At 54.4% G+C, this 24,045-nt stretch overlaps 1 protein-coding gene across 2 annotated transcripts in view; it reads left to right on the top strand.

Moving 5' to 3' along the window:
* Window positions 1-24,045, top strand: part of CACNA1S (calcium voltage-gated channel subunit alpha1 S) — a 51,140-nt gene that overhangs the window by 1,751 nt on the left and 25,344 nt on the right. For both annotated transcript variants that reach the window (XM_068419488.1, XM_068419487.1), the window contains exons 2-15: window positions 3,378-3,483; window positions 12,607-12,746; window positions 13,321-13,454; window positions 14,047-14,199; window positions 14,497-14,702; window positions 15,302-15,405; window positions 18,848-18,996; window positions 20,002-20,083; window positions 20,623-20,783; window positions 21,517-21,742; window positions 22,315-22,522; window positions 22,853-22,973; window positions 23,631-23,745; window positions 23,871-23,964. In XM_068419488.1, the coding sequence (XP_068275589.1) occupies window positions 3,378-3,483; window positions 12,607-12,746; window positions 13,321-13,454; window positions 14,047-14,199; window positions 14,497-14,702; window positions 15,302-15,405; window positions 18,848-18,996; window positions 20,002-20,083; window positions 20,623-20,783; window positions 21,517-21,742; window positions 22,315-22,522; window positions 22,853-22,973; window positions 23,631-23,745; window positions 23,871-23,964 (1,999 nt within the window). The remainder of the gene's footprint in view (window positions 1-3,377; window positions 3,484-12,606; window positions 12,747-13,320; window positions 13,455-14,046; window positions 14,200-14,496; window positions 14,703-15,301; window positions 15,406-18,847; window positions 18,997-20,001; window positions 20,084-20,622; window positions 20,784-21,516; window positions 21,743-22,314; window positions 22,523-22,852; window positions 22,974-23,630; window positions 23,746-23,870; window positions 23,965-24,045) is intronic.

The raw sequence follows: 24,045 nt of genomic DNA, 5'->3' as shown, positions 1-24,045 counted from the left end.
CACGGTGGGGGTCTTTCCTACATTGTTGCCCTGGAAGGGGAGTGTGGAGGGGAGAGGTGGGTGTCCTACCAGGAAGGTTGCAGGCACGGGTGGTTCTGACCTGTGCGGGACAAATGATCCAGGGCATCAGGTTTCTCCAGCCCCTCTCTTGCGCCCGGCTGTATTTATACCCAAATGCAGCTGGCTGCCCTCGTTCAGGGATCAGGGTTTGCAAGGCATGACAGGGTCGTGCCAGTTCCTGCGGGTTGTTACGGGCTTCAGGGCTGGACAAGCTGCCAAGGGGAGATTAGCTGTGACCATTTTCTTTGGGGATACCTGACATCTGGGTTCAGTATGGCAGTACATGTTCATGTTCCTTGGGCCCATCTCTGCTGTATAGCTTCTGCTGTCAAGAGCACAAAGAGGAGCCACAGGAGTGGGACGGGGTCTTTTCCAGGCACTTGGAGAGTGGGGAGTATCACTGCGCTCAGCCTAGGGTGGGTAAAAGTCAGGCTGGCTTGAGGCAGAGGGGTTTTTATGCTGAAGTTTGCTCACATCCCCAAACCCACGGTCGTTAGCACAAGGAAATCTGGGTACTCTGCAAATTGCTGGGTATTGTGTGCTCGACAGCTAGCCCAGCAAGCTGACGGTTGTTGGAACACATCTAGCTTTGTGGTGTCACCCTGGTATTCCAGGTTCATTTTGCAGCCAAGAGGACTTCAAGGCAGATGGGTGAGGAGTCTGGGGAGCCTGGAGGCCCACAGAGCTGCAAGGCACTAAGGGCCTAGTTCCCGCTGCAAGGCAGACGTTGGGCCCCTTGGATGCTGCGTGGCAGGAAACTGCTGGAGAGAAAGAAGTGAGGTTGCAGGACAAGGGGCTAGGGAGGATGTTGAGGCTCTGGCTCAGTGGCAAGAGGCAGAGACACCATGTCCAGTGACACTCCATGCCTCTTTTTTGGTTCAATCTGTCCCACTGCAATTCTACCTAATAACAGTGCCAGACTGACAAACTTGCAAGCAACAGGCTGATTCCAGCTTCACTTACAAGACAGGTCACCCTTTAAGGAGGAGGAAAGAAGTCTGTGGCTGTTTTCCCAGAGCAGGCAGACGGGCAAAGGCTCTTTCCCTTCTGCACGTCAGTGGCTAATGTAGCAGGACCTGAGCCGTGATTCCTGCTCCTCTTTCCACAGCTCTCTCCAACTTGCTCCGTGATGCTGAATGGTCCCTGCACCCCTCAACCATCGCAGACACATGGAGGCTGGGATGAGTGTTGGCAATGTTCATCTCGCCCTGTCAGAGCAGGCACGGAACCCTCTAACCCCTGGGCTCTGCCCGATTGCCTGGAACACGGAGGGGAACAGCTTTTCCCGCTGACTCTAGTTTTTAAAGTGTCATCAAGTTGATGGACAGAAGGGTCCAGAAAAGGCAAAATAACCTGTGATTAGCATAGGACACAACTGACAGCGCTCAGCCATCTCAGCAGGCCCGTATGGAGAGAATGCTCCCTAGGTGCCTCTTGCCCCGTGATGCTGGATCGGACAGTGGTATGGCCACCGCAGCCCAAGGCAGGCCTTGGCGTGGTTATCTGGAAACTGATTAACTGTCAGAATGGCTGCAGGGCCTCTGCTGGGGTACTGGGTTTCAAGGGCTGTGCTGGGCTCTGTAGTGGCATCAGTCTGCATGGCTGAGCTGTAGGTGTTCCCACAGAGCGTGTTCCTGGCAGCTGTTCTCCTTTGGAAGGTCTACCCAGAGTGAGATGGGGATGCTGGGAAATCCTGTCTTGTATGGGAACCTCTGTACAACTGGATGAGATTTACCAGTTTGCCTGCGATGTTGGTTGGTAGTTACAGGTGGGGATGGGGATGAGAGATCCCAAAAGAGTTCATGGGGTAGACGCTGGCTGTGGTCATAAGTGTGGATGTCGACTGGCAGGACAATGGAGAGGAGAAGGGGCTGGAGGGGAGTGTGGTGATTGACGTCCCTGTTTGTTGATTTACACTGTAGGTGGGTCTGGCCCAGTGAGCAGCTGGACCAACATTTTCCTTTCCTCCATCTGCTTTTTGTTTCAGTGGCTTCCAGGGGTACAGGCAAGGCAAGTGGATCAGGGGCAACTGAGATGCACTCGTCAAGAAACATTATTGGCCAGGAAACTTTGACATTAGCATTGTGACCAAAACTGTTTCTCGTAGGTTTTTGCGTCACGCTGTAGCCAGCTGTCTTCTGGCAGCATGAGGCCACTAGGTGAGTGGGAAAAGCCCCTTCGCTTTTAGGTATGTGCATAGCTGCACAGTGCAGTGGTTAGGCACAAGCACTTCAGAGCCGCAGCAGGGCCTGGGTGTGACCGGCACAGGGACAGCAAAAGATGATGACTGTCTTCTTCTGACCAGACGCCTGCTGCACTCCCAGGGTACCACAGGGTGGTGGGTTTGGACCGTGCTGGAAGGAAGAAGAGAGTGGGGTCTGTCGGGTGAGAGCCTGGCCATGGACAAGGTTCTGGAGCCAGAGTTTGAGCTCTTCGGGGGCTTCAGGAACATGATAGCTGAAGCTTGACCATGAGTTTTCAGTGTCCCAGCAGAGCATTGACAGCAACAGGAGCCTGGGCGTGACCAAGTGCCTGTCCTAGGGCCTTTAGGGGGAAATAGCAAGTCACCCCCTTTTTTCAGAGATGTCATAGGGCCCAAACAGCACAATTCCACCTTCCGGGGAGTCAGATGGAGCTCAGGCTCAGCACTCTGGTTACTCCCAGCCTGTCGCACTCCTGGGGACAGTCACAGGAGCACAGCTTGCACTGGGGCTGTAGGACACCTAGGATGTTAGCATCTGGATGTTCTGCTAGAGGAGACCCTGGCTGAGCTGTCTTGCCCCTAGATACCTTCTAGTCAGGGAGATACCTGAGATCTGCTGCTCAGCAGCATCTCTCTCTTGGACACTGAGTACAGAGGGAGCCAGGGCCAGCACACTCTGAAGGGTGATGCTTTGGTTAAGTGCCTGTGTTATGCAAGAGGGCCCTGACCCTTCAGGATGATTCACTGAAGGATGATGAGGGGGAAACTACCAGCTCTTCCATTCCCTCGTTATTCCTCCACTGCAGCTTTTTAATTTGTGCCCCCTCCCCATATGTCCTGTGCCAAAGCCACCCCTCTCCAGCAGCAGTACCCTGAGTGTCCAGGCTCTGCATCTCATCCTGGCCCGTTCCCTCCCTCCCTAGGGACCCAAGAAATGGGCAGTAGCTGAGGATGTGCAGAGGGTGAAGCCTGACTGCTCTCTCTGGTTCTCTGCCCCAGTGGGAGGTTGTTTCCCCATAGCCAGTGGGATTTCCCCACGCACACCCAGACAAGACAGGGCAGGGCTGTACCTGCTTTTTCATTCCTGTCTCCACTCCTTAACGCTTCCTCTCAGACCCTTTGAGATCATCATCCTCCTGACCATCTTTGCCAACTGTGTTGCATTGGCCATCTACCTGCCGATGCCTGAAGATGACACCAATGTTGCCAACTCCAGCCTGGTAAGGCACAGCCCTTCCCACTGTCCTGCTGACCCTCCTCACTGGACATCTGGGTGCTCGGCTTCAAGGGCTCTGCAGAGCCGGTCCCTCAGTGTGGCGTGGGTGCCAGATGGTAATACCTGTAGTGGGGGCATCTGCTGCTGCCCTGCGAGGTGCAGTCAGGTGTCGTTGGTCCAGCGAGAGATGCTGCAATGTCAGAGGGAGGCAGAGTGGTGGAGAAACCACTGCAAAATGGGGTTTCAGAGGGGCTAAAACCATGCCTGGGTTGAGATCAAAGGCAGCAGATTGGTGTGTGAAGTACATAAGAAGGAAGAATTGATACCAAAACAAGAACAAATGCCCTTCATTTTTTATCATGACACTTCCAAAAGGAAACATCCTGTTCCAGAAAGGCTGAAATGTTTTGTTTCAGCGTTTTTGGAATAACATTTTCTGATCTTTCATTTGAAAAGTGTATTTTAATTTTGGTACTTTTTATTTAAGAGGGGAAAAAATCCCCATCTCTGTTAAGCAGAGAGGTTGCTCCTTTCCAATCGGTTATTCCATTGGGGTTTTTTTCCCAGTCACTCCCTTTTGCCTGGAATAAGATGTTTTGATGTGATCCAAATCAATAGTTTGAACTATTTTTAGTTTGCCACCCGTTTCCCCTCTTCAGATTCCCATTGTGATTCAATCCTCATTGATTTCCATTGAGAGTCTGAGTTTGGTGACTGAATCAAAGTATCTAAATACACCCTTTTTTAATGAAATGTTCTCTTCTGCTAATTTCAGGCCTCCTCAGCATTGAGGTGGGGTGTATTGTGTGCAGGTATTGCTGGCAACTTGTGACTTAAAAAAGCATCTCTCTGGTTGTGCCTGTTCCTTAGAGACTCTGCAGGGAAAAACACTGAAGTGGTCAAATAATCTGAGATAGAAAATACAAAGTAAGCTTTTACTTGTGCAGTTTTTAATTCCTTGAACTGCTTTTGTCTCGTTCCCTCTCAGCAGGCTTTCAGTGGCACCAAAGATAGTGTTTACTTCTCATTTCCTCGGAAAAAGAAGAAAAGGGGTCACTATTGGCAATGTATTATTATGTCTTTTAAAAATAAAACTGAGACAGGTCCACAGAGGAAGGGAATTAAAAATACCCACAGAGAGTTAATTCCTGGGGTGTTCATTCAGCCTCCTGGTGCTTCTGACCAGCTTCTCTAACACCTGCGAGCTCGGGGCAGAGCTAAGCCTAAGACACTGGTTTTGGTTTCTTCCTTGGCTGAGGGGGCATAGCAGGATTTGAAAGGTGTGGTTATCTCAGTCGAGAGATTAAAGAGGCAAAGCAAAACTGGGGCAGGTTGAGCATGGAAAGCAGGAGGTGGGGACAGCAGGGATGGGGGCTTCCCTCTGGGAGGGGGTTTGGGATTTGGCTGAGACCAGGACGCCTGCAAGGGCCAAGCTGGAGAAAGCCCAGCAGCATGTGGCAATGTGGCACGATGGGGAGGACAACCTGTCAGCGACCCGCCTCGCGGTGCTCCCGGGCAGGGACTGATGCTGCCCAAGGAGGACCAAGAGCCTTTCCCATTAATGGGAGGCAGGCAGGTGTGTACCGAGTAGTGTCATCTAGAAACGAAATTTCATCTATTTATATTTATTGTATATTAGATTACTTATGCTGTATCCTATTGGGGGATTTTTCACCCGGTTGCCATGCCAGCAGCCTTCTGTATGAGGAGCCTGGCAGCCCCAGGCGTCTGTTCTGTCATCCCTGCTGTGCATGTCCCTTTGTCATCATGTTCTGGTGGCTTTGTAGGAGCAATCCCAGCTAAGAGCTGAGCCAGACCCCCATCACCTCGGGTATCCGGCTGTGCTCGGTACGGGGCCTGCAGGTAGTGCAACAAGGGCTTGTTGGAAGCGTTTCTTCCTGCAGCAGAGAGATGCTGGAATGCATTTAATCTCTCCCTGTCACTTTTTTAATTGCGTCTGTTCATTTAGCTCTGCAGAGAAGGACCTGGGAGTTCTGGGGGACACCAAGTTCCCCATGAGCCAACAATGTGCCCTTGGGGCCAGGAAGGCCAATGGTGTCCTGGGGTGTGTGAGGAAGAGTGTGGGCAGCAGGTCGAGGGAGGGTCTCCTCCCCCTCTACACTGCCCTGGTGAGGCCACACCTGGAGTAACTGGGTCCAGTTCTGGGCCCCCCAGTTCAAGACAGACCAGGAACTACTGGAGAGAGTCCAGCGGAGGGTACGGAGATGGTCAGAGGGCTGGAGCATCTCTGCTACGAGGAGAGGCTGAGGGAGCTGGGGCTGTTCAGCTGGAGAAGAGCAGACTGAGGGGGGATCTTATCAATGCTTACAGATACCTCAGGGGCGGGTGTCGAGGGGATGGGGCCAGACTCTTCTCAGTGGTGCCCAGTGACAGGACAAGGGGCAACGGGCACAAACTGAAACAGGGGAAGTTCCATCTGAATATGAGGAAAAACTTCTTTCCTGTGAGGGTGCCAGAGCCCTGGCACAGGCTGCCCAGGGAGGGTGGGGAATCTCCTTCTCTGGATATATTCAAACCCGCCTGGATGCGACCCTGTGCAACGTGCTCTGGGTGACCCTGCTTGGGCAGGGGGTTGGGCTGGATGATCTCCAGAGGTCCCTTCCAACCCGAACCAGTCTGGGATTCTGTGAAACTGACTCGTGTCTAGCAGTCCTTGAGCAGAGATTGCTGGTACAGTGCTGGTTTTGAAGAGTAAGTACCTGCTGTTGGCATCTGTTCCTTGAGGCTGGCATGGGTCACTCACTGCAGGAAACTCCTGATTACATGTGGCTTTCCTAGAGCTTGGGGTCGTCCTTGATCTCCTGGGGTCCTCTAATAGCTCTGAGAATAGACCATGTGCCCACACATCTCCATGCGCAGACTTGGTGCATGGGACTTCAGAAACTACTGTTGCTCTTTTACCCAGCATCCTGATGGATGCACATAAAGATGCAGCTGTGTGATCTTCCCCTGCCTCAGTCCTCCCCCTTCGCTCTCGGCTGGAGCTGCTATCAAGGGCCGGCACCCTGCCCAGCTTGTGGCTTGGCAAGGCTGGCAGCCTCCATGGCTCAACATGGGGTTTTGGATGGGCAGCTGAGCCAGGCCCCTCTGATCTCCCTGTTGCTGTCCCTTCCTGGCCCTGCTCACAGGTGCTCGGCCACCCTGGGAGCCTGTTTATACACAGCCCTGCCATCACAAGGTTGCCTTCTTTCAAGCTCCTTCCCCCGTGGACAGAGCTGTCAAGAGGATTTCACCTCCCGTTTGCACAGATCCCAGCTGTGGCTTTTGCTGCCCCTTGCTGGTGCACAGCTCTCACCCTCCAGTTTGGCCAGCAGAGCTGACCGCTTGTCCTGAGTGCCAGTAAAAACACAGCAGTGTCCAAAGTCTGCTCCATCAGGCAGGATGCCCCATGGTCCCCAGCTCTGCAGCAAGGCTTCCTCTGAAGGGACCTTGCTGACCATCTGCTCCCAGCTCTGGAGAAGGGTGGATTAGCTGCAGCTCCGTGGGATTTCTCTTCCTTTGATTGGGCTCTCCACACCCTGGGTCTGGCAGGCGTCAGCTGAGCCCTTGTCCATACTGTGTCTGAATCATTCTCCTGTCCGAGGCTTTGCTGGCTGAGGTGGTAGCACCCAGCAAAGCCTTTTCAAACCAAGGAGACCTAGGGCATCTAGACCAGGGTCAACCCTCAGGAATACCACCAAGGTGTCCCACAGACACCTGACCAGACATGCAGCTGGTGTGACAGAGAAGGGACATGGAGCAATGAGGAGCTCTGGACAGGGAGTGAGGGAGACGCAATGGGGAACAACTCATCATAGGGCCTGGTCCCTCCGTGCTTGCGTAGCTGCTGGAGAGGTTTATCGCTTTTTTGGTTCCAGTGCAGCCCTGGGGTCTTTCACTCGTTTATGGGAAAGGAGGAGCTGTGGCTGGGGCATACGGCAGGAAAATCATAGCATCGCAGAGCAGCTGAGGGTGGAGGGACCTCTGGAGATCATCTAGTTCCAACCCTTTCCTCTAAAAAATTTGTGCAAATGATTCAAAAACTCTCCCAGCTTCTTTCCTGTGTATCTCCCCATCCCAAGCACTCCCCGTGCTCTGACAGAGGCCACTGAGAGAAGCAGAAATATTTCTCTCCATGTCTCTTCCCGGACATGGTTCCCAGCAGCCCCAAGGGGCCTGCTTGCCCTCCACTGTGCCCTTCCCGTGTCAGGTACCAGAATTTCCCTCCACGTACTCAAAGGAGCCTTCCTCTGCTCCAGCCCTCATGTTTGTCTTGTTTTCCAAAGGAAGGGGAGCCTGTGAGGTTGCTGTAACTGTGTTCCCATACATTCACTGGCTGTCCTGTCCCTTTCTCCCTCTCACATCTGCAGGGCTTGTCTCATCTTCATTCAGAGAAAGGGAAGAAAGACACAGAGCTACTCTGTTTTGCAAAGCATGGTTGCTGCAAGCCCCTGGAGAACACCCTTATGGGTGTTTTATGTTTAAAAAGCCCTTACGAAAGACTTCAGCAGCACAGCTACCTGCCCCACGTGTCCTGGCACAGGCAGTTCACGCATGCATCCTGGTCAACCCGTTGGTGCACATACGAAAAACACTTTTATTGGGGAGGGCATTCAGACACTGGTGCAGGTTGCCCAGGGTGGTTGTGGAGTCTTTGGAGACATTCAAAACCTGCACGGGCAAATTTCTGAGCACCCCACTATAAGCTGGCCCTGCTTTGAGCACCAAGGGCTTGGACTAGATCTCCAGAGATCCCTGACAGCCTCAGACCTCCTGTGATCTGTGACAACTGCCTCAGCCATGGCAAGGGCTGTCCCTCAGCCTAGCAGCAAAGGGTGGTGTGAGACAGCAGAGGTGATGGGAGCTGGAGCTGCAGGAGGAAAGGGGAGCAGGGCCTGACTGGGACCAAGAGGCTCTAGGGGAGGTGCAGGGGCTGATGGTGCAGGAACAGGAACAGAGGGCACAGAGGAGGGCAGGAAGCTGGGGACAGTTTGGAGGGGTCATGGAGGAGTGAGTGCTGTGAGTCCTGCTGCATGGGGATGTCTTCTGCTGGGAAGCAGGGGTAGCTATCGGTTGTGTTACAGTCACACTGTCCCCTCACCATCTATCCCCCACTTTGGCCAGCTGGGAGGCTTTATCCAAGCCCTGCTCCCCCTCTTCCCTGGCAGGAGACACCAGGGACATGGAGCTGAGGCTCATTCTGGAGAGCCCTGCGTGGCCATAGGGCTGGGAGCTGACACTGGCACGCAGGCTGGAGCTGTGTCATGTTGCATTGCATCGGCATGGTGCGCGCTGTCATTCCTGCTGCTCTGCGGCTCATTCAGCAGCCACAGGTCAGGTTACTCTGTGTCCCCTAACATGGTTGAAGCTGTGTGTGTGTAGCAGCCCGGTGTGTTATAAAGACCTGCATCTTTTTATAGTGGCTTTTTGAAGGCTGGGCTCTTCATACTCCCAATCCCAGCTCTGCCAGGCAGCCCTGCCACCCTTCCCTAAGCTGCCTCCCACCGTGGGTAGCCAGCTCTGAATTCTGGGGGTGATGAGGGGATGATGGATGGCAGTGGAACAGAGCAGGTCCTCAGCTGCTAGAAACTGGCCAGTGCTTCAATGAAGTCAGCGGAGTCGTGCCTGTACGCGGTGTGTGCCCAGCTCACAGGGTCTGCCGTGTCCCCCTCATGGCACAGGAGCAGGGTGGCCTCTTGGGTCATGAGTGCACAGTCTCCGTGCTGACCTGCAACATGGGCAGCACCAGAGCTGGGAGAAGCGCATGACTGATTTCTTCTCAAATCAGCCTGGGGAACATGAAGTGAGCTCTGCACCAGGCGCAGGGCATGTGGTGAGAGAGCGAATCCAGAGAATCCAGAGAGAGTTTGCCATGACCTGCCTCACTGAAAGGCTACCCCACCTCAGCCCACTGACAAAGATGCTCATGAGATGTCTTCATAGTCAGGGGCCTGGCTCCTCTTGCTCTGCTAACATCAGCACTTGCCCACAGTTTACGGCCAGATAAGCTGGGGGAACTTCTGGGGGAGCAGCTGAGGGAACTGGGGGGGTTTAGCCTGGAGAAAAGGAGGCTGAGGGGAGACCTTCTCGCTCTCTACAACTGCCTGAAAGGAGGGTGTAGCGAGGTGGGGGTTAGTCTCTTCTTCCAGATAACAAGTGATGGGACGAGAGGAAACAGCCTCAAGTTGCAGCAGGGGAGGTTTAGATTGGAGAACAGGGACAATTTCTTCCCTGAAAAGGTTGTCAAGCACTGGACCAGGCTGCCCAGGGCAGTGGTGGAGTCACCATCCCTCGAGGGATTTAAAAGACAAGTAGATGTGGTGCTGAGCGACATGGGTTAGTGGTGGACTTGGCAGTTAATGGTTGGACTTGATGATCTTAAAGGTTCTTTCCAACCAAAACAATTCTATGATTCTATGATTCTAACTGGACCCACAGCTGTAGGACAGGTGATGGGGATCCCTCCAGCCAGCACTGATGGTCACTGCATAGAGCCTTCACACTGGCCACACCAAGACTTTTCCTTGTACTAGAGGGGTTACACCAGCAGGACAGATCAGGATGATCCAGCTCCGTGTATGTGGTTGGGTCTGCAAAGCACCACAGTGAGCTGGTGCTGTAAGGAAATTTGCAGTTCCTGCCTCTCCCAGGATGGAGGGGATGTAGCCAGGTTGGAGGGACTGCCTGCTGGCTCTCCCTTGGCCCAGGTTTGAAACTTGCTGCTCACTGACTGTACGTGGTGGGCAAATGCTGTTGGAGCTGGCCAAAGCACCATTCATCTGGTTTGGGCTTCTCAAAGGGACCTCCAAGGAAGAGCAAGTCACCTTTTGATTCTGGGCAAGAGGTTTTTCAAGGGAGAACCCTGTTAGTCGCAGACCCTGGAGCGTGATTCTGTCCTGCAAGATGAAGCAGGGCAAGGAATTAGCTTTTGTGATGCTGGGGCTTGAGGTTGGATCCTGACACTCACCAGCCTGGGCCTTGGCAGCTGCAGGGCTGCTGTAGCTTGCAGTGGGCTCCCCCATTTCTCCTCCGCTTGTAGCAGGGGAGATACCCACCACACCACTGGCTGCTGGTGCAGCTCTGCAGTCCTCCTGTACCTGAAATGATCCTCACGATAGTTGTGTTTACACGTCTGGGGTTGCAAGGACAGGCTTTTGGGGACAGACCAGGGAGCATCTGTCACTGATAAGGAGGGAGAGGTGAGCGGCATTGAGTTGCCTTAGCTAAAACCGTGAAGACAGGGCCCTGATAACACCAATAATCGCAATGCTTAGGTCTCTGCTCTTAGCATTGCTGCCCTCAGATCCAACAAGGAACTGGCACTTGTGTGTGTGACAGTCATAGAGGGACACTTGGCATGGCCATTGCTTTTGGACATGGTAATTGCCAGGAAGGCCAATGGTGTCATCGGGTGCGTGAGGAAGAGTGTGGGCAGCAGGTCGAGGGAGGTTCTCCTCCCCCTCTACACTGCCCTGGTGAGGCCACACCTGGAGTAACTGGGTCCAGTTCTGGGCCTCCCAGTTCAAGAAAGACCAGGAACTACTGGAGAGAGTCCAGCGGAGGGTACGGAGATGGTCAGAGGGCTGGAGCATCTCTGCTACGAGGAGAGGCTGAGGGAGCTGGGGCTGTTCAGCTGGAGAAGAGCAGACTGAGGGGGGATCTTATCAATGCTTACAAATCCCTCAGGGGCAGGTGTCAAGGGGATGGGGCCAGACTCTTCTCAGTGGTGCCCAGCGCCAGGACAAGGGGCAACGGGCACAAACTGAGACACGGGAAGTTCCATCTGAATATGAGGAAAAACTTCTTTCCTGTGAGGGTGCCAGAGCCCTGGCACAGGCTGCCCAGGGAGGATGGGGAGTCTCCTTCTCTGGAGATAGCCAAACCCCACCTGGATGCGACCCTGTGCAACGTGCTCTGGGTGACCCTGCTTTGGCAGGGGGTTGGGCTGGATGATCTCCAGAGGCCCCTTCCAACCCCAGCCAGCTTGGGATTCTGTAATTGAGCACGCAATGCTTCTGTCTGAGCCCTGGCCCTGATTTCTTAAATGGACAGCACTTTCCATTTGACAAGCCAGAGGGACCCTGGAAGGAAGGGATGATCACAGCACTGCAGCCTTCCCCAGTGGACACCTGCTCCCAGTTTGGTGTGAGAGAGACATATGTGCCTTTCCGGGTGCAATTCCCTGCAGAGCCCGAGCAGGGATGCTCCTTGCCCTTCATAGGGTGCAGATGGAGGAGAGGAGCCATGGAAAACCAGAAATATAAATACCCCTGTCCCTCTGACTGCTTCAGAGGGATTTTAATGCCAGTCTGGAAAGGGACATCAGCAGCAAGGGCAGTGATCGCCCTGACAGGCAGAACCAGGTGGGCACAGGCAGCTCTTGGCCACGCTCCAGGGAAAGACTAGCTATTCTGGGCCCTGTGGCTGCAGGGCTGTGCCAAGCCCCTGCAGTGGGGTGCCAGATCCTGCCTGGGAGTGGGCGCAACACCTCTGCCCAGCAGAGTCCCCAGGCCAGTTTCTAGCAGCTCACTCTGCCAGGCAGATGTCTGGCACTAGGCAGGAGGTCTTGAGCCCAAGGCCTCACTTCCCTGGGAGCCCAGGGCACAAGAGAAGCCACAGTGCAGCTGGCTTGTCCCATGGTGACTGTGTGGTGTCTCCAGGACAGACCCAGCAAACCCTCAGCTAGAGAGGATGAGGAGAAGGCGTCAGTGCTGCCTGCGGGAGGAAGGTGATGGGAGAATGGGAGGGTGAGGCAGCAGGGAGGAGAACGAGAGACGTGCAGTGCCCTGGGCCAGGCACCTTTGGGTGCTGGGTTGGGAAGTGGTGGTTTTTCTGGCATAGTTGGTAAGAACAGGTGCCCATAGCCCAGGGGCATGGTCCTGGCAGCATGCCCCTGAAGGGATGCAGGGGATCATGCTGCAGGCTGGAGGCATGTGGTGGCTCAGCACCCTTTCCTGCCCAGGGTAGCCAGAGTGCTGCCTGGTGTGCGTGGGAGATCACAGATGGGTTGGCAGCAGGGGTGGATCCAGAGAAACCCCGGGGGCAGCTGTGCATGGTGGTGACACCAAGGAAGGTGACAGTTTGTTCTAACGGAGCATCCTCTCCTGCTTGCCTTTCCAATCCCCAGGAGAAGATGGAATACGCCTTCCTGATCTTCTTTGCCATTGAGGCGATGCTCAAGATAATTGCCTATGGGTTTCTTTTCCATACGGATGCCTATCTCCGAAACGGCTGGAACGTGCTCGACTTCTCCATCGTGTCCCTAGGGTAATGCAAGGAGGGGAAGCTGCTGGTGCTCAGCTTGTGCCAGAGCCTGGTCCATAGCCCATCAGCTACATCGATTTTTCTAATGACTGCAGTGGATTTGGGGTCAACTTGTAGACTCAGTTCATGGTCTTCTCCCGTGGGCCCCTTTTTCATGCCCTGACATCCCCTGGGATCCTCTCTAAGTCCTGTTTCTTCCTGTCTGACTCCTTAATGCCTCTTAGGTCTCCTTGCCCTGGACAATGGGAGTGGCATGGTGTCCTCCAGGGTTTGGCACATAGGGAGAGGGTGCACTGGGCACCAAGGGGTGGGAAGGCCCCCGGCTGCTCAGCAGGGAAGGTGACATCCAGCAGAGGGGTGCCCAGCCACAAGTGCACCCAGGAGTTGGACTTCGCCAAGAGCTGTTCCCTGGGTCAGGATAAGCGCAGTTGGTAGAGTCCTGTCCCTCGCTTTCCTGCCTGCAGAGCTCTGAATCCTTAGCACAGATTTCTTGGTCTCCATCCTCATGCCCTTCTCTTCCTGTCCTTCCTTCTGCTTCTCCCCCTTTCTTCCCTGCTCTGTGCCCCGGCTCTTTCAGGCTTATCACCATGACTCTGGAGCAGGTCAATGCGAAGCAGGGAGGGACGTCAGGAGGGAAAGGCGGCTTCGACGTGAAGGCCCTGCGAGCGTTTCGTGTGTTGAGACCCCTGCGCCTGGTGTCCGGAGTGCCAAGTGAGTGCTGGGCACCCCGCCAGCGTGAAGGGCTGGCGGCTGGATTGAACCCCTGTGCCTGGCCAGGGTGGGGGGCCATGGGGCAGGTTTCTTGTTGCTGCTGGGTCATGCCCAGCCACAGGGTGGGTGTGGAGGAGCCACAGGTTCTTGCTCATCCCTACAGCTTGCAGTTGTCAACACTGGGGATCTGCAGGTCGGTTACAGCTGCCTCCGTGGCTCAGTGTCAGCACCTTTGGGTGGCCAGTGTGAAATGGGCCAGGACCTCACCCTAGTTTCTCAGGGCAGGGACCTCCTTGTCCCATAACTCATGTGAATACAGCCATGATGAGAGCAGCAGAACAAATTGGGGGGGCATGAAGCAGCCTCCAGCACTGCCTGGTGCCTGGCTCTGCTGGGGCCTTCCGCATGCTTGCATGGTGGGCAGAGAAAGGATTTCTTGCTTCAGAGATTTCAGTCCCAACCCACCTGTGCCCCTCTTCCCTTGGCCTGGGGCATTTCAGAGGCTGCTTATCAGAGGGGCTGACAGGAATGCAAAGTGCACCCGAAGCTGTTTAGGAAGTGGTTGACCTCCTCTCCCTTCTCCTTGGTGCAGGCCTTCAGGTCGTCCTGAACTCCATCATCAAGGCCATGGTGCCCCTGCTCCACATCGCCCTGCTGGTCCTCTTCATGATCATCATCTATGCCATTGTCGGGCAAGAGCTCTTCAAGGGCAAGATGCACAAGACCTGCTACTATCTTGGGACAGGTGGGGCTGTGGTAGGGGAGAGATATGGCAGAGATGTCTCTGTGTGGCTACTGTGGGGACCACAGAGGTTCTGGGAGGTTCTGTGGGTAGCAGAAAGTCTGGTCTTGCCAGCATCAGACCTGGGAGCATGGCAGGACCAAAGGATGTTTGGTACAGCACACAGCTTGGTGGTGGTACATGGTGTGAGGAGAGGGTAAAAGGGGCCCCCTTTGGAACGCTGCTGCAGGAGGTTGGGAGGTGCTGGGACCTGCTTTACTTGGCCTGACCTGCTGCTCACTCTATGGCTTTCCCCCTCAGATGTGATTGCCACGGTGATGTCAGAGAAGCCGGCCCCATGCACCAGCTCTGGCCACGGGCGACACTGCACCATCAATGGCACCGAGTGCCGAAGCGGCTGGCCGGGGCCCAACAACGGCATCACTCACTTTGATAATTTTGGCTTTGCCATGCTGACAGTCTATCAGTGCATCACCATGGAGAGCTGGACCGAAGTCCTCTACTGGGTAGGCTACAGCAGCTTGGACTTGGTGCCCAGCTCAGCAGAGGCTGCTGCTGGTCCTGTCTCAGAGCAGGGAATTCCCTCCAGGACACAGGACCCCATAGCAGAGCTAGGTCTTACTGCCAGTGAAGGACATCCTGCCCCCACCAAGCTTCATACTCTGATGCACATCCCACAGTGCACCAGGCATGTCTTCTGCATCTCTGCAGGCACTGCCCAAGCTCTCCTTGCTCTCCAGATAGGCAGGAGGCTGCTCCAGCTCCCACCTTTGTGAAGGGGTACAGGCCAAGCACAGCAATGGCTGGCTGGTGGATGCTTCAGAAAAACCCCATGTTTTGCAGTCCTTGGGAGACTCTTGATGAGGCTTCGGCATGGGGATGATGTTTATATCTACTCCCAAAATGCTTGGGTCTGGCTTTACCTCCACTAAAACCAGATGCAGAGTTACAAGGAGGTGGGGCTCAGAGTCATGTTTATCTGCTACCATCCCAAGCACTCACTGTAGAGGGGGCAAAGGTCCCAGAGGCTGTTGAGGGGGTCCTAAGGGGAGACAGACAGCAGACAGGGTGTTCCAGCTGCTTCATCCGCCTCTCTCCTTGCCAGGTAAATGATGCCATTGGGAACGAATGGCCCTGGATCTACTTCGTCAGCCTTATCTTGCTTGGCTCCTTCTTTGTTCTCAACCTGGTGCTGGGGGTGCTTAGCGGGTAAGTGCCACCCTGTCCTTGCTCTTTGCCAGCAGATCAGTAAGTGTGATCGGAGTGTGGACACTGGCTGGTTTTAACTGTACAAGAAGAAAGCCTGGGAAAGTTTCTGTTCCTTTCCCTCTGCCCCTTTTTTTGCATGCTTAGAAACCCTGAGCGGCTTGGCGGAAAGAGACGTAGGGGTGCTGATGGACAGCCGGCTAAACATGAGCCAGCAGTGTGCCCAGGTGGCCAAGAAGGCCAATGACATCCTGGCCTCTATCAGGAATAGTGAAGCCAGCCGGTCTAGGGCAGTGATCGTCCCTCTGTACTCGGCACTGGTGAGGCCACACCTTGAATCCTGTGTCCAGTTCTGGGCCCCGCACTTCAAGAAAGATGTTGGGGTGTTGGAGCGAGTGCAGAGGAGGGCGACCAAGCTGGTGAAGGCTCTGGAGGGTCTGTCCTACGAGGAACGGCTGAGGGAGCTGGGCTTGTTTAGCCTGGAGAAGAGGAGGCTCAGAGGTGACCTTAGTGCAGTCTACAACTACCTGAAGGGAGGGTGTAGCGGGGTGGGAGTTGGCCTCTTCTCCCAGGCAACTAGCGATAGGACAAGAGGACACAGCCTCAAGCTTCACCAGGGGAGGGTCAGGTTGGACATTAGGAAGCATTTCTTCTCAGAAGGTGTCATTAGCCATTGGAAGGGACTGCCCAGGGAGGTGGTGGAGTCACCATCTCTGGATGTGTTTAAGAAAAGACTGGACATGGGACTTAGTGCCATGGTCTAGTTGACATGGTGGTGTCAGGGCAATGGTTGGACTCGATGATCCCAGAGGTCCCTTCCAACCTCATTGATTCTGTGATTCTGTGATTCTGTGAGTTACTTTTTGTGTTAGTGTCCGTGACTGTCTGAGGGTTTAGCTCAATGCCTAACACAGAAATCTTTTCCCTGTATCACAAGCAGCTGTCAGCAAACACAGCCATGGAGCACATGATTAGGTGTTTGTAGCTGGTCTGCCAGCACTCACAGCAAAAGAATCAGAGCAGGTTGCTTAAAGCAGCAGTCCTTACCCCATGGCTGTGGGTCGAGGCACTCATTCTCACTGGTACCTGCAGCGCTGCCATCCTATTGTGAGCACACATGATTTCCTTATGGCAAACATAAGGAAAACACCTTTGATATGAATGCAAGCGATCCAGGAGAATTATTGTTAGTCTAATTAACGCTTCAACAGTCTCATCCAAATACAACAATGAGCTATCATCAGCCTGGTTACAGTGATCATAACACTTCTATGCCAAATTACTCAGTGCTAATTCCCATGGTAGTACAGTTAAAGCTGCTACACGCAAAATATAGAATCATAGAATTATAGAATCGATTTGGTTGGAAAGGACCTTTAAGATCAACGAGTCCAAACACTAACCTAATACTACCAAGGCCACCACTAACCCATGTCCCTCAGCACCACATCTACTCGTCTTTTCAATCCCTCCAGGGATGCTGACTCCACCACTGCCCTGGGCAGCCTGTTCCAGTGCTTGACAACCCTTTCAGCAAAGAAATTGTCCCTGTTCTCCAATCTAACCCTCCCCTGGTGCAACTTGAGGCCGTTTCCTCTTTGCTATTGGGAAAAGAGACCAACCCCCACCTCCCTACACCCTCCTTTCAGGCAGTTGTAGAGAGCGAGAAGGTCTCCCCTCAGCCTCCTTTTCTCCAGGCTAAACACCCCCAGTTCCCTCAGCTGCTCCCCATCACACTTGTGCTCCAGACCCCTCACCAGCTCCGTTGCCCTTCTCTGGACTCGCTCCAGCACCTCAAGGTCTTTCTTGTCGTGAGGGACCCAAAACTGCACCCAGGATTTGAGGTGCGGCCTCACCAGTGCCGAGTCCAGGGGGACAATCCCTGCCCTAGTCCTGCTGGCCACACTAGTGCTGCTACAGGCTGGGATGCTGGTGACCTTGTTGGCCACCTGGGCACACTGCTGGCTCATACCCAGCTGCCATCGACCAACACCCCCAGGTCCTTTCCCACCAGGCACTTTCCAGACACTCTTCCCCCAGCCTGTAGCGGTGCTGGGGGGTTGTTGTGCCCCAAGTGCAGGACCCGACACTTGGCCTTGTTGAACCTCACGCAGTGGCCTCAGCCCATCGATCCAGCCTGTCCAGACCCCTCTGCAGAGCCTTCCTGCCTTCCAGCAGATCAACACTTCCGCCCAGCTTGGTGTTTTCTGCGACCTTACTGAGGGTGCACTCGATTCCCTTGTCCAGATTGTTGATAAAGATACCTCTGGGGCCACACTCAACCTTCTATGCTTTTCTGTGGGGAGGTGCCAGCATCCCGATTTTGTTGCTGGGAAGTGTGTTGTTCTGGAGAGTGAGGGGGGGCTTTTCTCCTCAGGTCTGTGTAGGCTCAGGGTCTTTTTTATATGTTTCAATCCTGTGCGTGCAAGTGGATCACACTCATCATCTCTATTAATTCACAGGGTTAGTTATACCCTAATTACTTTGATTTGTTTGTCCTCTTCTATGGCAAGAACCGTACAAGTGCACAAGGTTAAAACAAATTGGGTATTAGTATAACTAAAACAGGCTCAAAAGCACAAGACAGACCACAGGCACCTGACCCTTGCATGAAGTTGGCTGTAACAGCAGGAACAGCTGGACAATAGTCATCTGATCCAAGAGTAAGTTACAGGCACAGCAGAAGTTTCTGAAATATTTTTGTGAACATAGCTAAAATATGCTTGAGATCAGGAAAATCCAGACAAGGCCTAGTAAGTCCTGAAGCTTAGTATGTCTAATTGTTGTTATAATGTCTGAGACCTATCACTAGCATGTGGCAACACCAGACTGGCTGGGCAGCAGATCTACAGTCCTGCCAGATACCAAGAGAGAAAAGAAATTAATTAAAAAAGAATGACAAAAAAAGATACCAGGAGAGAAAAAGAATCAATTAAAAAAAGAATGAGAAGAGTGGGACCTCCTGCATTGGCAGACCTGTCTTTTCCATGTTACCAGGAAAAGAGTGTTCTGTTTACTTGCCATGTGATGAGCCCACCTTCCCCACATGGAGGGCTTGGGGCAGCTTTCTGCCCTGCATATAGGTGAGACCCCACTTGCTCTAATCCTTAACAGGGCTAGAGAACTCCCACAGCGTCCAACTTCTAATGTTACTTGGCATGTCCAACCACAGCATCCTGCAGCAAGGAGCTCCCAAAGAGGAACCAGTGGTGGGGAAGAAACCCTGCCTGCCATCAGGCATCAGGTGATGATCCCCCATGATCTTGTGTCATGGAACAGGACCAAGAAAGAGGAAAATCACTAGAGCAATCTAGTGGTAGCACTAGGTGGTAGGATATTTCAGGCTTTATCTTTCTACAAGGACTTGCCTGGCACAGGGCTGTGGTACCTGACCTCCATGCCATTCCCCCTCCTGAATCTCACTCTGCTACTTGCCTTGTCCCAGCGAGTTCACCAAAGAGCGTGAGAAGGCCAAGTCACGGGGCACATTTCAGAAGCTGCGAGAGAAGCAGCAGCTGGAGGAGGATCTGAAGGGCTACATGGACTGGATCACCCACGCGGAGGTCATGGACAGTGACCGGGCCAGGGGAGAAGGTACCAGCTCTGCTTGGTCAAAGACGCTTAGCCTGAGGGTTGGATTCCTAACACTGAGCATCCTAGAGAGGCAGGGTAGAGACCTTTGGAGAAGTTTCAAAGACTCGTTTTGCTTGAAAACCTATAAAACAAAATGCTTTTGATTTCTGCAGAACAGTTTCGTTTCCTCCTTTTTTTTTCTTTCCTGGACCATTTTATTGAATCTGACCCAAACTAGCAATAACTTGGCCCTCATGCTAAACCTCCACCTCAACCACTGTATTTAATATTTGCAGGCTACTAGCAAGGCCTAGGTCTCCTTTGTAAAAATGCACTTGAAATGGCCATGAGGAGCGTGTGCACTTCTGTGTGCAGGAGACAGAGTGCAGGGTTACTAGCTCGCACCCTAACAGATGCATGAATTTCTTGCCATTGCTTGACAATTTTGAGGGATTAGAAGTGGTTCAGGGAAGGAGGTGAATATACAGGCATCTAGCCAAAGGCTCAGCAAGGCCTGGGGGGCTCTGCCACCCAGCCGCTGTATCAGCTATGCCACCCTGCCTGGTGAAATAACTTTTGATGCCTCAAGCTGAGCCGATCCGCGTGTGCAAAGAGCCTTGGGAAACCGTGGGAAAGACTAAATGCCTCTTCCACACTTGTGGCCAGTGCTCTTACAAACCTACTGTTGTTCAGCATTTGCTCAGATCACAACTGACCCCAGTTTTCTCCGTGCTGGGGTGTCTCGCACTGGGGGAGCCTACGTACACACTGCTGTCTGTTCAGGCTGCCTCTCCGGGTTGCTGCTGCTCTTGCTGCAGGGCGGGTGTTCCTGGTGCCTCCTGCTGGGTTTGCACCTGACACTCAAAACCTTCTGCCCAAACTCTTGCTGCTGTCTCCCTGGGACAGCATTTCTTGATCTCCCTTGTGGTGGGGAAGCTCTTCCTGATGTGCTCCTGGGAGAGGTTGCCTCCCACGTGTTCTTCCCAAGGGCTCCGAGGAAAGCCTGGGGTGTTGTTCCCTCCATAGGTATGATGCTGTCGGATGAAGGAGGGTCAGAGACAGAGAGCTTGTATGAAATTGAGGGCATGAACAAGTGGATTCTCTACTTGTAAGTATGCACTGTTTGAACCATCGGCTGCTCTGCATGTGGGCTTGCACGGTCTCTCACTTGCTGTCCTGACTGGGCCAGGCTTCCTTGTCAGCCACTGGTTACTGGGGGAGAGCCAGGGACTGTGTGCTCAGGAGGATATGCAAACACTGCAGACAGCAAACAGGGCATTTTGCTCTGGTATTGGCAAAAAGCCCCTTCAAGGTGAACAGCCTTCAAGGTGAACACTTTGGGACCAGGCTCCGAGCATCCTCTCATGGCCCATGCAGCGTGTCTTGTGATTTAGGAGCTGGGCCCGTAGCAGCCAACCAGAGGTGACTGTAGGCCAAAAAGGAGCCAGGAGGTGTTTGTGTGAATGAGCTGCAATGCCTGAGTGAATGCACCGAGTGCCAGGGGCAGGGTTATGTTCCTCAGCCCTTTCCAGGGAGGGCTCCTGGAGGAGGGAGCAGGAGTGGCTTTGCTCTGCGGTCTGCAGGCACAGCCCTGGGCTGGGCAGGATCTGGTGGTCAGCCCTGCTGACCCTTTGTCCATCTCTCCAGCCGTCAGTGGAGGCGTTGGAACCGAATGTTTCGTAGGAAGTGCAGGGATGTGGTGAAGTCCAAGTTCTTTTACTGGCTTGTCATCCTGCTGGTGGCACTGAACACCCTCTCCATCGCCTCTGAGCACCACTTCCAGCCAGAATGGCTGACACTGGTGCAAGGTGAGCAAAGAGCCTGAGGGAGCGGGAGGGCCCGGGACACCCTGCTACCCTGGAGACACGTGTGAGCTCTTACTGTGCGTGCACAGCCACGCTGGCATGGCACAGGGGCTGTTAGACACGTGCAGACCTGCTCACGCACACAAGCACAGCCTGCACACGAGTGTGTGTACACCATCCCCGCTGCACTGTCACACAGCTGCACACTGGACATGTGTGGTGCATACAGTTTTATGTGCACAGCATATGTATTCTTCGGGACATGGGTTTGCACGGTGAACGCACACAGAGTGTATACGTTTACACCTGTACACACACAGCACACACAAACACACGTTGCGTGCACTTGCGCAGTACAGCCACGCGCATTTACACATGCAGTCACACTGCCTGCACCCCCCCACACGCCAACACACACAGACACGCGGAGTCCAGCTCTGCACGCATGTACGCAGCTCAGCGACACGTGCACCCGCACGCACAGCTCGGTGCACAGACTGCACGCACTCACGTGGACGGTACAGCCGCACTCTCACACGTACAAGCACACACATCACCCTTCTCCTCACCTTCCTCTCCTGTGTGCTCCCTGAAAAACAGCATTTGCTGCAGCTGTGGCTCAGGGCTCAGTGGTGGGCAGAGAAGGAGGTGAGCAGCACTGCCCTCCTTCCCTTCCTGCTCTGCCATGCTGAGATGAAGAGGTCCGTGCTCTGATGGGCTGGATCTCCCACCCCAGACTATGCCAACCGAGTGCTGCTGGCACTCTTTGTGGCTGAGATGCTGCTGAAGATGTACGCGCTGGGCCTGCGCCAGTACTTCATGTCGCTCTTCAACCGCTTCGACTGCTTCGTGGTGTGCGCGGGGATCTTGGAGACCATCCTGGTGGAGCTTGGCACCTTGTCACCCCTGGGCATCTCTGTGCTGCGTTGCATCCGGCTCCTCCGCATCTTCAAGATCACCAAGTTGGTGAAGGAGCTCTGTGGGTGTTGGGGGCTCTCTGTCCCCAGGCATTGCTGGCCTTGTCCCTGGGGAGGGCTGCAGCGTGAGCAGAGCTGGTAGCTCCTAGAGGGAGGAACACGGCCAAGCTGGGGGTTTCTGTCTCCAGGACATGGTCTGGGAGTGGCAAGGAAGACAGAGCAGGGCTTGCTGGAAGTCTCCTGGGGTCCCTCTCTCTCTGTGGGTTCTGGGGTGTTGTAAATGGGGCTGCTATGGGCCAGGACTCCTGGCTTCTCTTTCTGGCACCAACCCACTGTGTGTTCATCCCCTGTCCCCATTCTGCCTGCTGGTGCCCTGTGCAGACAGCAGGGTGTCTTCCCTGCCCCTACCATGCCTGGAGCTTCATTTCCACCTCCTTGGGCCTGGCTGGAGCCATCCCAGTGCCCAGCCTGTGAGTGGTGCTGGTTCAGAGCCCCCCTTGCTGGATTGCCAGCATATCGCCCTGGGCCAGGCGGTCTCTTCCCTGCCCCTACCTGGTCCTGCCCACAGCCTTCCCACTCCTTCACCTCCTGCATACTCCTGTCTCTCCTCTCCCCAGGTACTGGACATCCCTGAGCAACCTGGTAGCCTCTCTGCTCAACTCGGTCCGCTCCATTGCCTCTCTGCTCCTCCTCCTCTTCCTCTTCATCATTGTCTTTGCACTGCTGGGCATGCAGCTCTTCGGGGGCATGTTTGACTTCGAGGACATGAAAGTGCGGCGCAGCACGTTTGACAACTTCCCCCAGGCCCTCATCAGTGTCTTCCAGGTATGGGGCTGTGGGAAGTGCAGCAGGGTGCTGGAGGACAGGGTGCTGGGGGTCGTGTGGGCTGTGGGTCTCCTGGCAAGAGCTGGGGCTCAGGGAGAGATGTGGGTTTATGGGAGGTGGTGTGGCTTTGAGGCAGGAGCAGGGAAATGCAACTGGGGTCACGGGCAGAGGTGCAGGTTCAGGGCTGGAGTGGGGAGGTGGGGTTTGGCCATGAGGCTTTAGGGGCTATGAGGGTTCAGTGCTGGAGCCAGGAGGGCAGGATCAAGCTGTGGGGTTCTGCTGTGCTCTGCTGCAGGGACTCTCGAGTCCCTATTTCTGCTCTGCTCCCAGATCCTGACTGGAGAGGACTGGAATTCAATCATGTATGATGGGATCATGGCCTACGGGGGCCCGTCCTTTCCCGGCATGCTGGTCTGCATCTACTTCATCATCCTCTTCGTCTGTGGGAACTGTATCCTCTGCCTGCGAAGCCAGGCCAAAGCTCCAGGCTGCCCAGGGAAGTGGTGGAGTCACCATCCCTGGAGGGATTTAAAAGGCGAATGGGTGTGGTACTTAGGCATATGGGTTAGTGGTGGACTTGATAGTGTTAGGGTGATGGTTGGTCTCGCTGATCTTGAAGGTCCTTTCCAACCAAAACGATTCAATGATTCCCTGTACCCAGCCCTGTAGCATCAGCTACACAGGACTGTCAAGGCAGGGAGCCAGGGGCTTCCTTAAGCTTTTCAGTGCTTGCCTTAAGCTTTTCCGTTCTGAACAGCAGGGGAACAAAACACAGGGTTCAGGGCTTGCGTTGGTGGTGGCTGAGGTCTGGAGTCTGGAGGAAAGCACCCCGCGGGGAAGGTTTGGATGACCGGCAGGCACAGATTCAGCCATCAGTCAGTGCAGTAACAGGACCGAGTGGGACGGACTGAGCTAAGGCTGAGAGAGGGCAGCCAGCCCAGAGCTCAGTACTCACAAGGATGGGTGCAGGGTTAGGGATCACCAGCCAGGGTGGTCTCAAGGGCTCGAGTCCAGGAAGGTTTCTCAGGGCACCCTGGAGCCCATGGGAAGCTCTGGCCACATCCTCCAAACGCGAACCAGGTTAATGTCCTTAGCACTGTCCCTCCAGATATCCTCCTCAATGTCTTCCTGGCCATCGCAGTTGATAACCTGGCCGAGGCTGAGAGCCTGACCTTAGCCCAGAAGGCTAAAGCAGAGGAACGCAAGCGACGGAAGATGTCCAGGTGAGTGCTGCAGTCCCTGGCAGTGGGAGCTCCCAAATCGTGTGCTTTGGTGTGAGGAGACAGAACGGCATCACCCATGCCCCTGCCCAGAGTTCAGTTCTTGCTCTCCCCTCCTCTCCGCTCAGAGGTTACCCAGAGAAGCCTGAAGATGAGAAGCAGATACTGGCAAAGAAGCTTGAGCAGAAAGTGAAGGGAGAAGGGATTCCCACAACAGCCAAGGTCAGTGCTGCTGAGGCTGGGCCTTGGGGAGCTCTGGTGAGGGACCAGGTTCCTCCTCCCACCAGCCAGGACTGACAAAGG

The sequence above is a fragment of the Nyctibius grandis genome, chromosome 27 (genome assembly GCF_013368605.1).
Source record: "Nyctibius grandis isolate bNycGra1 chromosome 27, bNycGra1.pri, whole genome shotgun sequence".
NCBI classification, from domain to species: Eukaryota; Metazoa; Chordata; class Aves; order Nyctibiiformes; family Nyctibiidae; genus Nyctibius; species Nyctibius grandis.
This window is presented reverse-complemented; position numbering and strand designations above follow the sequence as displayed.